At 48.5% G+C, this 13,631-nt stretch overlaps 1 protein-coding gene across 1 annotated transcript; it reads left to right on the top strand.

Moving 5' to 3' along the window:
• Window positions 1-9,356: 9,356 nt before the first annotated feature.
• On the top strand, window positions 9,357-11,180 carry LOC6550990. Its single transcript, XM_026981910.1, has one exon. The coding sequence runs from the start codon at window positions 9,357-9,359 to the stop codon at window positions 10,962-10,964; it is 1,608 nt and encodes a 535-aa protein (XP_026837711.1). The 3' UTR covers window positions 10,965-11,180.
• The last annotated feature ends 2,451 nt before the right edge of the window (window positions 11,181-13,631 follow it).

The following is a 13,631-nucleotide window of genomic DNA, read 5'->3' as shown; positions in this document are numbered from 1 at the left end:
TGTGGGGTATACCCCTTATTTTCAGCCACAGTATTCCGAAGTGTTCCTAAAAAAAGAACTGGCCAGCATTTTCTTTCCGTGTGCAACGTGTCCGCCAGATTTCCGTTGGCGTCCTGCTGCTCAGCGAGAATTCTCCGCAGTGGCGGCAGTTTGTTGGCCATCGGGGAACTGAGGGCTCGCTTCCGGGTTAAGTGACCGCACTGGGAGCCATTTGGTGACCCACTTCGTATTGATTTCGACACTCCGCCTTCTCGTCATCGTGTGCCCAACCGTTGGCCTCTATTGTTTGCCAGCATTCCCCGGAGTCGGGCGACGGAGTTTCCATCGAGATGGAGTCTCCGATAAGCTCGCACCTATATGCGGCTCCAAATTGGGCTGTCAGTTGTCTGCAGTTGTGTGAGTCGCACTGCACAGCGAGAAATCTTGAGTGTAAGGTTCTCCTCCAAGAACATTCGCAGCTGGAGCTTTCTTTTGCGAGTGCTCGAAAGTGTTTGCCTGTGTTGCGGCTGAATAGGAACTCCGCCAACTTGTACATCCACTTCCGCTTCCGGCGAAGGACATTCCCACCCCCTTTGGGGGAGGGTAGGCGGAAGAAAAGAACCTTCTCCCTTGCGAGTCCCGCCCTTTGGCATTCGCCGAAACTATTAAATCACATTTTACGAGCGTTAAGTGCACAATTAAAAGCATTTCGTTAATGTGAAAAATGTGGCGCTGTCTTGGCCTGGACTTTCCGAAAATTTCCACCCCCCCAAACCCCCCTCTCCGCCGCCGCCGCCATTGTGATGTAATTAAATTTTCAGCTGGCAGGCCGCGCATTGCTCTGCGTTCACCTGGGGGCCACTTTTTCGGGGCTCCGCATCTGGGGCCATTATCCCGGGACTCCGGGATAAACGGAGTTGCTGCTGCGGCAGAAACGAACTAATTCGTTTATGCCTTGATGTACATGGATGTACGTTGGCGCCATGGGAAAGCTGGCCAGGTTGTCCCCTAATCTGAAGTTGATTGGCGCACATTATGCGCACACTTGGGAAGAGCTCTAACTAACCAAGCAACTAACTAACTAATCAATTTTTGCCACCTCGTTGGTGGCTTTCCCACTCCCTCCTCGGGGTCACCTCGCCTGCATTTGGAGACAATCGCATGCTAAGTGGGTAATGTGAGTCTTGGGCGGCGTGTGAAGTGCACACTCGACTTAGAGCGTGGGTGGTTGGGAGTTGGAAGTGGGAGTGGAACCTGCACCCCGCTACCCCCCACCTAAACGCACTCGCCTAAGTGCGGAAGCATGTTCAAGTGTGCTGGAAATGGAAAGCAATGTGTTACTTCATTTTTTCGACCGATTTCGTATTTCGCCTTCTTTGCTCATCACTCGCGTTGGCTGACATCACGTCCGCCCAGCTACCATCGAGCAGTGGGCGTGGCCGCTTGGCGGGCGGCTGACATTTGACAGTACAAAGTTGCGATGGCCCTCCACTATCAAAATAAGAGCGGAATAGAAAAGGGGCAGCGTAACAAGGTGTAGGAAAGTCAAGGAGGCAGTGCGATTGAATAGTAACGCAACCAGGTTGCAAATGGGGAAATGGCATGCGATGCCTGATTGAAGAGCCAGCTTTGGGAAACTCTGTGATCCAACCTCGCAATATAGACGTGTATGTATGGATGCATATATAGTACACACAGCCGTAAGACTTCCTCGACTTCTGTTCGTCCTGTTCGTCCTTTTTGGCGAATATGCCAGAGCTTCCGGCGCCATCCCGATGGCCTGCTGTGTCCTTTGATATTCAGCGGATGCTGCTGGGGGATTCGCGACGCTTTAAAGGCGAAACATTTAGTTTGTTGCATCTTTGGACATGTTGCTCGCTCGCTGTACGTGACATTTTGCGGAAATGAAAGCCAGCTGGAAGGCAGCAGCAAAGGGCAGGATTCGTTGAGGATGCCAGCGATTTCTTATAATTTGCATTGATATTTTGATTGCCACAAAGCGAGCAGCCAGGCGGAAGGAGACCACCAGAGCCACGCCCCCAAGGAAGTCGGCCAGAAATGAGCGCACAAAGGATTTGGCAGCCGAGGCAACAAACTGCGCTCAAGTTGCTCAAAAATGAGGCGAATTTGAGGCATAAATGTACATGCATGTACATCAAATGTACGAATTGAAGTTTGCTGGGCGGACATCATCGAGAGGTGAGTTTATGTGCAATCACGGATTGCCATAAAGCCTCTGAGTAATGAAGGCGTACGAGTCTGATTTTAATCGAAGGGATCAGGCGGCACACGACCCAACGCAAGCGTGTCCAATTCCTTTTGCCGGGCACGTCAGTGCTGCCAAAAGCGCTCCTAACGAGGTAAACACTAGTGACGATCGCACCTCAACACACAAAGGACGCCATGGACACGGATCTTGGTTTTGCAATGCCTGATAACCGAGTTTGGAGGTAACACCATATAATATCCAGTTCATATTAAAGCATTACATAAATAACTGTAGGAAACTGCATTTTGAATAGTTATCCGTGAGGCATGCACAACTAATTTCCGCAGTGTTTTGAATTTCTAGATTTTCCCGGCCATAAAACAGACAGATGGGCAGCACAAATGCAGGGCCTTCGTCCATTTTCCTGACTCCGACTTTTCTTGCTGTCCATTTTCCCCATCAGCCACTGTTGGTATTTCTGGGTTTTCTGTTATTTCTGCCCAGTTCGTGTCCGGATTGTCCGGCGGTGGCTAAGTCTTAAGACCCATAAAACCCATGTAGCATAACTAATAGGTCTTTGGCCAGAGAGTTTTGTTTATTCTTTGCTTTGCTTTGCTTTTGCTTTGGCCATGCTCTTGTTTTGCTTTTCCATCGCCCGCAATGCAGTTCAATGAACGGGCGTTGAAATTGTTTTCATTATTTCATTTCATTTGGACGCTGCCATGTGCACCTGTGAGTTATTGGCCAGGAATCGAGCCGTGGATTAAAGCCAAGCTGCCAACGCTGCCGCCCCTCGGTTTTCCCCTCCTGCTGCCGGAAAAGCCCGCAAGAGCACTGGGAAAACACCGATCCCCCCTTCCCCAGCCTTTAATGCATGCTGTGGCAAAAAGTATGAGCCATTAAATAAATACCCGCTCCAATCTGAAAGGGCAAAGCAATCGCGCTGCGGAAAACGTAGCAAAGTCGAAGGAGAAAAATAGGAAAAATAGGAAAAATGGGAAAAATAGAAAAAATAGCAAAGAAAATATACGTACACAGTTAAATGGAAAAACGTCGCCAAAGAAGTTCAAATAGAAATGCATAATTCAAACTTAATGCAAACCATGCGTGAAACACACTGATGTTACATAATCACGTGCAGCGCGGATGTGATTTCCCGGAAATTTTACCAAGTGTGTCACAATGTTCCCATTGGTTCACTGAAATTATGCAAATGAAATAGCCTGCAAAAAAACACTAAACTGTTGCTCACCAAATGCAATTAAGTGAACACTTTTTGTTTTGAAAATTAAATGAAATGTGAGACTTCGAACTGCCCAAAGGACTCCATTCGCGAGTTTGACTTGAAAACCCATCAACTTTTCACTGCGATCCTCGAAAGGACCAAGGATTTTATCATCGACTGAGGCGCACACACAAACACACACACAGCTGTGTGCTTAAATCAAATATTGGCAGCTGTACGTGCATGTGAGCCCTGAATTATGCATGTGTGCGTGTGCCTGGCGACGGCGCTCGAGCATAAATAAAATAATTGCATACACATATGTCGCGCAGCGTCGCGTGACGCAATCCACCTGTCCACCCAGCGTTTCCGCCGATTGTCGATTGCCGATTTCCCCAAGTAATTCGCATATTTATTACATGTGCATGAGCCGATTAGCAGATGAAGTAATTATTTATGCTTACATTTAAAAGTGCGCGATTTCTACACTCCAACTAGCGTTTTATTAGCGTTACTATTGGCCACAGCCAACACCAACCAGTTTCGCGCAAATCACGAATTTATATTCCACCCAATGGAACTGCAAAGTGACGAAAACGACCCAAATGAATGCCAATATTTAAATGCATGATGTGGGATTTTGGCCATCTATCACGGATCGGCGTATTGTGCTCTTCGGCATTTTCACATTTCCATAGTCATGCATATGGCCATGCTTTTTTCCTTGGCCAGAGCTTAAGCTCCCCGTAATTCGCATTCCACAACATCATTTTTTGTGTTAGCCACGTTCATTGTTCCCGGCGCCATGGGCACAATAAATAAGCGCGGTAGCAAGCCGCATAATCGACGCGCATCCTTTGAATGTTGCACGATGCACGATGCACCGATGCAATGTATCGCAATTCGAGTTGCAGGGAAGAGTGCGAGTATATCAAACACGGGGCTCGGTAAGCGGCTTACAGGGCAGCAAAACCAGGCGGCGGCCTCCGCTTTTGGTAGCCAATTTGCGGGCATGGGGACAATTGCATTCGGCTTGCAAGGCCAGTAATCCGTCATATTGTTATCTTCGAGATGCGAAATCTTTCGGTAGTTGCACTCACATTTTTTAATCAACTCCAAGCCCTGCTCATTTGCAGGGCAATTAGGCGAGGTTTCGGCCAACCAGCAAATAGTACGTGCATGTATTTGCACGTGGCAAGCAAATGCTTGTTTAATTCTCGGTTATTTAGCTTCAGTCACTAATACTTTCTGCACTCAGTGCGTCTCCCTCTGTTTGCCCTGCTTTGTCTCACTCATCCGGTCATTTGTTTGGCTCTCCGGCAGACAGCAGCTCATTTCTCCCAGTCGCTGCATGGAAATTCATTTCAAAATATGAGAAATGCACTCGGCAACTTTGCTGCCACACACGTGCACTGCGAGAAACTGGGGCGACTGGCGTTCTCCTCCTCGAATGGTTTTTTTTTAAGTGGAACATAGGGGCTAATAATTAAAATCTGCCACTATTTCCACTCGCATCGCATTGACTTTGGAGCGAGAATAGCGGAAAATGGTAAGCATCTTCCTCAGCATGGGTGTTGCAGTGGGTGGCGCAGTGGGTGGTGCAGTGGGCGGCGCAGTGGGCGGTGCCCCACTCTGCATGTTGACTTTGCCCAGAAGGTTGCGCTCTGGCACTCGGCTCCCTTATTTATTCAAGCAATTGCCACTGTCAACACAGCGCACATTGATAGGCCAATGATGTGGAGGAAAAGCGGGAAAACCTGGGGGGCGGGGGAATAGAAATCGAAAATAAATTTTCAAACGATGAGGGCAATGGAAATGGCAGTGGAAGTGGAAGTGGAAGTGGCAATGGCAATGGCGACGGCAACTTCTTAGCACTGCCTGTCTTGCCTGCAATTGGACAATTCTATTTTTGTTTATCTTTGTCTGTTGCTGTGCAGCTCATTTCGTTCATTTACATTTCCCATTTTCCATTTCGCCAGTAAATGTTGTGCACAGCAATAAAAGCGAATGGGAATGGGAATGGGAGTGGGAATGTGACTGTAAATGTGACTGTGAGTGGCGACAGGCGACAGGAGGCGCTGACACTTGCCGGGGATTGTGCTGTCCCATCCCGTCCAGAAACCCAAGGAGGTACTCGTGGACCGGACGAGGCGGCAGCCCAGGCTGGGTGGCCTACAATATGCACAATGTCAATTTGAATGGGAAATGACTTTGGGGGAAAATCGCTTAATAGCGACTAGCGAGCATGCCCTTTAGCGGCACAAGGAAACAAGAAAGTGTACTTCTACCGTAATTAAAAAGTTGAACATAAAATATTATAAAATCACAGAACTAATACTACCTAGCAAGCACAGGATATCAGCTGTCGAGCAAGAGCTCAGCAAACGCCTACCGAAGTGAAGTGGAAAAGCAGCAAATTGCTGCAAATCCACTTATTCGTCGCCCAAATGAAAACGGAAATGTGCTGTTCTTTTGCGTTTGAAGAGTGCTTATGGCATTATGCCTAACCATATCTATGGTTACGACTGTCAGTGACATGCATAAATTAAGGCTGCCTGAGGGACGGGGAAAATTGAAGGGAAAGCTGCCCGGAAAAGTATGCAGCAAAGATTTGCCGGCCTGCCATTTACGCAAATAAATGCGCCAAACTTTTGCTCGGAAAACGGAAGGGAAAATGCGAGGAGGCGGGCAAGTGAAATCAACAAGGAGCTAACTGAAAGTACGCGTATTCAAATCCGAATCCGAATCCGAGTCCGAATCTGAACCCGAATCTGCCGTCTGAGCCAACTACTTAGCGTCAGCGACAGACGTTTCCACTGTTTGCCCAATTACACTGAGCGAAAGTGTGCCAGTTACTTGCATCTACATCATCAACTCACCCAACTTTAACTCATCTAACTTACATCTAACTTATACGGCATGGTCATGCCACTTGTGTTTTCAAGACATAATTAATATGCATTTTAAATGGAAATAGTTTCGAACAAATGCATATTTTTTCAAGTACCGATTCGAGTAGGTGGGAAAGTTAGTGCCCTTGGAACGGCGTTGGAGGCGCCTAAAATGGTGTGCGCTATTTTGTTTTAAATATATAAGCACAGTAAATATAAAAGCATAAAGAAAAGCAAGCAAACGGCGCAGGCCAAAGGGCGGCCAAATGTTTGGGCCGTAAAAATTGTTTACGACCACTAAAGGGAAACCGCGGAACACGACACGACAAGGACATCAGGCGCAGGCGTTTCCACCCACCGGCCACCAACGCCCCTTTCTGAACTTGGGCCAAGTGCCCCACAGCCCACAACCCACTGCCCACTGCATAACCGCAGGTCACCATATTGCCAATGTTTATGTGGCTGCCTGACAATTTTATGCTCATGCCCACGCCCAGGCGATGGCCAAGCGATTTCGAATTTTCAATCCATCCCGTTGAAGAGCCACTCAAAGTGGTCATGATTCAATTTTAGAGCCGCTCAGCTTCAAGTCCAAGACAAAGTTGGAGCTTAACCGCTTTCTTGTGGAGCCACTCCAGTCCGCTCGCCCAAAATCCATCAAAAAGGGCCCCTGAGCAGCAACGAATGCGTATGAATTTGGGAGCGCTGCGTCTCAATCCTTTGAAATATTTCGAAAACTCGCATTTCGAATTTATTCCAAGATGAGAGAGTAATCTTTTCCTAGCCCAACCTCGAAGCAAGGCCCAGCTCAACCGTGGACAACTTGATCCGGCTGAAAGGACCAAGACAAATGTGCCTGTCAAAAATGATTTCAATATCACTCCATAGCCGCCTTTAACCCGCTCTAACCCACTCTAACCCACCTTAACCCACTTTGACCCACCGGTCCAAGGTAGCGCGCTCGACTCGAGCCCGAAACTGCTGCCCATCCCGCCGCTCCTCGTCGGCCAGCTAATCCTGGCTAGCATATCGGTGTGGCTGGGGCCGAAGTGCCTGGCAGGTGGGTCTCCTGCCTAAAATTATGCAATGCCGGGCTTTAAAGTAGATTACACGAAATTTGCACACGAAGGCACAGAAGCCCACGACGGGCATTAATCACGGAAGAAGCTCCTGCCCCTCGCCTCCTGGAAGCGCTCCTATTGTGTGTGTTCTTAAATAGTTGGACCACGCCCACTGCCAGCGGGAGGGGGGAAGGGGGTAGAGCAGCAAATAAATTGCCAACGTGCCGGAATGCAACGAAAACCCTTTGGGTTTGTGAGATTTTTCCATATTGCCTCTGCTGGCTCCGGCTCCATTAGACTCCTGGAACTGGTTATGCAATCCGCTCTCACTCCCACGAGTGAGCGAAAAAAAGAAATAATAAAACAACAGCACACACACACACAAGGCCGGGAAATTAGCATAATTTTTCAATTGTCTCCTGGGCACGTGGCGCAGGCCTTAAATATTTACTTAGCGCACTTATTCTAAAGAATATTCCATCGAGTTCGTAGCTGAGCTTCTTGGCTTTGCCAGGCTCCCGAAAAATAATTATTTTTCCCCTACACCAGCAGCATATTGCATTTTCCTGCCAGTGTGTCGTCGTCCTCAAGAATTGCTCTACTTCACCTTTTTCGCTTTTGGCCCGGCGGTTTTTCGCTTTTCCACTCGCCAAATATTTTTCTTGAGCTCAAAGTGAAATGGCATAAATCATGTTCAATATTATTTCGCTTTTTAGCCGCTCCCTTTCGTTTTTCGCTCGCATTGCGCTGGCCTCGGGTTAAATGATTTCATTTTGCGGCGGGTTGACAACCCTGGCGGGCGCTGAAAAGCAGCACTTGTTGCCCTGTTGATTTGATTTTATTGCCCAGGAAGCCGAGGAATGTATTGAATGCGAGCGAGCGGGGGCGGCGGTAAGTGGAGATCAGGTTAGGCAAACTTCCTTTGGCCAAAGTGGGCGGTAAGTGTCGTGGCCAAGAAAATTGCTTTTGCGGTCGGTTCTTCGGGCTCTGTCGTAATTACCAAAAATGCCGCAGGTCAACTCCGGCTTCTTCTTCCTGTTCCTGTTCCTGTTCCTGCCACTTGCCACTTGCCACTTGCACTTGGCACTTGCCACTTGCCACTTGGCACTTGGCATTACCAAATTACGAGCTGGCATCTAAGCAATACAACTAATTTGTGCTAAAATTCCATTAGCTGGCCCAGAAATATGCTCAGCAGGAGTGATTGGCTTACGGGCGGGCGGGGCATGGCCAAAACCAATCACCAAAATCCCATCACGCGCAGTGATGAATGCGGATAGCCCTCGGGCGATTCTGAGCGGATGAGGGACATTTCACAGCACCACATCAGCGATTCTGCATATTTCGAGTACATTTCGAGTTCTGTGTGAAATCATTCAAGGGAAAATACTTGAAATTATAGACAAAACAACGCATCGCAGTGGGCCATGCCAGTCAAGCACTTACTTTCACATGGTAGGGAAGGGAAGCACCAGTTCCTATATTGCTTCGTTCAGAGTGAAATCAGGCTGTGGGCAGCATTACTCCTAACATTGTGTAGAATTCGTAAACGTTTTTATATTTTAGCGCACTCCTTCTGATACAACACTTTGGTATTGGGTAAGTGCAATCGCGCGCATGATCGAGTAATTGAATAATCGAGTCGACCAGCCAATTCCGCAATGCCCCGCGGTGTGTTTTGAAGTGCCGGATATTAATTGTGCGCACTCTTGAGAAATACATAATTGAAATTTGTTGTAGACAGGAGTGCATTGCATTTAATATCGTTTCCTTTGAATTAATTCCGTTTTTTTCGATTGCTGGTTCGATAAGGAATTATGGGGGACGTCAATGGCACCCAAGATCCGGATGGGATCGCATCTCCCGCGTTGCGCAGCGAGGCGGATTCCCTGGAGGAAGGGCGTCGCAAAGTGGAGCTGGCCCATGAGCACGTGAAGCGTTGGAAACGTGACATCTGTCCACTGGCCAATCCGAAGGCTTGCTGGAGGGCGATGCTCTCCAATCTGACTAAAACAACGAGGGTTTGCGTGGGCACAACATCATTTTCGTGTTACTCAACACTTTTGAAATTCCATAGCAACTATTTCGAACGCCACCTGCGCCCGGTAAACAGCGAACACCATTTTGTTATCGATATTGATCGCTCAATTTGCGAATATCGATTTCGCTTTCGCGAGGGCGCCGACCTGCTGGCGGTGGGCTTCCGAGCTGCCTACACGTGGATGAGACTGAAGCAGCCCCTGGAGCCGTCGATGCCGCCGGAGAAGCTGGTGGTGCTCACTCACACGGCCATGCAGCTGGAGATGCCCACACTGCTGGCGAAGTGCTATGAACTACTGTGCACCGTCCACTATCGGGAGGAGATCGCCTTTCAGGTGTACTTGAACGCCCTGCGTTATCCGCAGCTCGAGGCGCTGCGCAAGGTGATGCTGCAAAGGATCGGCAATGCTTTTCTGGCCGTGATCGGCGGAAATGAGTTCCTGCGCATGCCGCTGGAGGATGTGATGACCATGCTGCAGCAGGACACCTTGGGCGTCAATACCGAGGTGGAGGTGATTGTGGCCATTGTCAGGTGGCTGACCGTCAATGCGCACGACATGGCCAGAGCGACGGCTCCACTGATGGCTTGCCTTCGGCTCACCCTCTTGCCACTGAGCATGCTGCAGCGGTTTTGGAGCAGTGCCATGGCTCCGTGGAAGCCCAACGAACCCTTCATGAACATCTTTCGCGGCGATTGCCGTATGCGTGAGCGGATCAGCTGTGCGATTACCGTGGCCCAGTTGCAGCATTTGTACACGACTCGTCGCGAGTTCCTCAAGTCCTGCCGCTCCAGGGGCTTCGTCGTGGACACGCCCAGGGAGTGGATATACGATGAGGAATGCTGCTATCACTTGCCCAGGCCCAGTGGTCCCTATTCGCACACAATTTGTATCCATGTCCTCGTCAACTACGCGATACGCAGGGCTCAGCGGCTCACGGAAACCTCATTCCGCTGGTCCAGAGGCTTTTCGCACTTTTTGCCGGACTCCGATGATCTGGAGCCCATTGCTGAGGACTCCGAGGACAAGGATGAGGAGGCGGAAGTGCCCGGAGCGCCAGGTGAGCCGGGAGAGCCACAACAGCCAGTAGCGGAACCTCTCCAGGCTCAGTTCAGGCATGATCGAGAAACCATTGAACGCGAACTGGAAGGCTTGCGGACAAGTCTGAGCGAACTGGTGGAGCGGGCAAACCGACGTGTTGAGCTGCGGGATGAGCTGGAGCGACGTATTCGCGAACTGGAAGGTGGACGCCATGCCAATCCGTGGGAAACCAACTTGTTTAGTGGCACAAGTGGCGAGAACTTCAATGATTTGGCCATGTTTCAGGATGGCCACCTTAGCTGTACCCACTCCGATTTCAACGCCGAGGTGCAGGACGCAAGCGATTCGTATTTTTATGAGCATGTCTGTCGGTTGAGGGAGCTAATCCTGCCGGAGACCGTGGATTACACCGAGGAATCGTCCGTGGAGCATGTGCGTCCCATGGAGAACTATCTGCTGAATACCGAGCTGATGATCCTCAGGTTGTTGGAGCAACTCGACGTGGATGCAACGCCGTAGGCATGTGGATGCACAGCCTTCATATTTTTGCATATGACCCCCTGCCGCCGCCCCCTTCAAATTGCAGTTAACATACACCAATCGGCCAATTATCTCTTTGTTTGGATTTCTCAATATTAAATTGTAAATTAAACATGAAACCACTACAAAATGTTCGATTAAAATGCCCCAAACTGTGTACATATATCTTTTATAATAAAAGAGCACACTAGGGCAGTGGTCAACTTTGATATCCATAATATTGATTGGCAAATATCAGTGGCATCTAAATTTGGCGAAATCGCGGAGAGCAAAATCCCTCGATGGCTGTCACAATTTTTCAGCCGAAACAGCTGTGCTAAGCGCTTTCGTCACGGCGCTTTTATTATTTCCGCTCGTTTAATTAAAGCAATTTATGCCGCTGAATCGATTTCAATTATTTGTGCGGCGGTCCTGTCATCGCCACGACCACTTGTCCCAAATGGATATCTTGTGTTTTATCTGGCCAGGAACCATGTTGAAGCATCGCAGGTGTCGCGAATGGGGTGGCGCCCCAAGTTTTGGGGCAAAAAAGGACGCTGGCTAGTAATAAATAATCTGTATCTGTATCTGTAATAACCATGGTATTGAATTTTGCAAATATTTCCTTTGGCTTAAATGTTCGCATAGCTAGCCTCTGTTTCTGTGTCTTTTCCGCCCACAAAAGGTTTCGCATCATTAATTTTGGCCATACGCGGAGTCCCCGATGCTCATTTCATTTCTCTCTGTGTGTGTATTCTGGATTCGAGTGTGTGTGTGTGTGTGTGGAGCGTACACGTTTTCATGTGCTAACGAGTTGGAAAAATTATTATTGCATTATTATTTTGTCGGCGAGTGGAGTGATTCAACGGCAAACAGCAAAAGGTGAAACCACCGCTTTAACCCTTGGCCACCTTAACCCCACAATTGCACTGGGTGTGTGTGTGTGTGTGTGTGTTTTTGCACGGAGCTTACAGTAACAATAAATTTCAATTTTTCACACACACCCACACACACACACATCGCATTCGTGGCGAATTTTACTCCTTGGGTTTTCCGCTGGCTCCTTCATCCTTCTTTTTCGTTTCCGCTTCCCAGGACGAAGGAGGAAGGACGAAGGACACCCCTTGAGCAGCTTGCGCTCAGCAATTTATGCGCTTTACGCGCTTTTGCTAAATAAATTTATAATGCCAGCATGCGCACACACAGTCGAGGAAAGGTGGAGATAAAGTTCGGGGGTTTTCAGCCGCGAAATACCTCTTAATTGCGCATGTTCACATGCCTTTCGGCCTTTCGGAAGAAATCCATAAGAATGCTTTTCTATCAAGGCCAGCCGCTTAGGCCACATATTATTTCCGAATTACCAAAGCTGCTGGTATTGTGCACTTTAAACGGCATACCCTAGCATTCCAGGGTATCCACGAGACAGACAGACGAGTCGAGAAAGTTACACAGTTACAGTTGCATAGCCCCCGAAAACTTTAGCGAGTTTTAGAGCGTTTGTCTTGCCTTACTGTGGCGCTGGCACGGTGCGGGTACAGTGGAGCCTGGCTCCAGTGCTACCCCAGATACATTTGTATCCACGATATGTTGGCGCCATGCATGTGGCTTGCTCATTGCAAATCCCCCAAACATTTCTCCTGCCGCTGTGTGAATTACGAAAATTTAGCTGCAATTAAAATTTGTTGCTTTCTGGGTATCATAATTTTATAAGTTTGAAACTGGGACTGCAACTGGGACTTGGGCTGAGTCGTCTTCTGCCATATATAACAAATTACGAACAGTCTTGTGCATATGCTAAGTACAGTCGTTGTGTGCTTATTCGGTTGGGGAAAACCATTACTGCAAATGGCATGGCTAAATTTCGCTCCCAATCGAATGGTGGAGGAATTTAAATGGGCTTAAAAACTCCCGAGCGCCATTAATGCTTTCGTAATGGGTGTCAAATGTTCTTAAATTGACTGCTATTTATTATGTTGAATAGCTGACATACAAAAGTTGTGCTTACACTGGCTGGAACAGTTCATTTACCCGCTCTGTGGCCAGAAATAGGAGAAAAACTTAAAACGCTTCATTAATCTGGGATTTTAGCATGGTTTGCGGCATCCTGCAGCATGCGGCCACTTTATGAAATTCTAATAAGTGTGCGGCATGTGTCATGTGGCACGATTAGACCCGTACACACGGCTCTATATATGTATGCACCTATATATACCCGCATATTTGTGGGCCTTCTGCGATTACGGCCAGTACAGATGCCAGACTTCGGGTCAGCTTAAGAGCTTCCATTGCAGGCCGCACCTGTGGCCTCTAATGCGACTGCACTGGCAGAAATTCCGTCTGCCAGTCGGTACAGCGCACTACTGACCAAGAAACCAGTGTGAAATTGCTCCCAGTGCACTCAACACACTGATTAGTGCACTGTGCTACCCTGCCACATGCAAATGCCACCATGTTAATGCCACAAATGCGCCTAAAATTATGTTAAGCACTTGGCAGCTTTGCTCTTGGTCTCCGGAATGCACGGAGCTGGATGAAGAGCTGCGGGGTTAAGGAATGAAAGTCTTTATCCTGCCGCTGGTGGTGGTAGCTGGTTGCAAGGACATGGAGCGCAGGCGGGGGCTCAGGTCCTGATGGCTTAGGCTCATTTATAAATCGACGACAGTAAAT

The sequence above is a fragment of the Drosophila erecta genome, unplaced genomic scaffold (genome assembly GCF_003286155.1).
Source record: "Drosophila erecta strain 14021-0224.00,06,07 unplaced genomic scaffold, DereRS2 tig00000126-arrow-pilon, whole genome shotgun sequence".
NCBI classification, from domain to species: Eukaryota; Metazoa; Arthropoda; class Insecta; order Diptera; family Drosophilidae; genus Drosophila; species Drosophila erecta.
This window is presented reverse-complemented; position numbering and strand designations above follow the sequence as displayed.

Bases quoted from the DNA above. Each gene is read 5' to 3' on its own strand.
- LOC6550990 (XM_026981910.1), top strand. From the start codon at position 9,357: ATGCTCTCCAATCTGACTAAAACAACGAGGGTTTGCGTGGGCACAACA.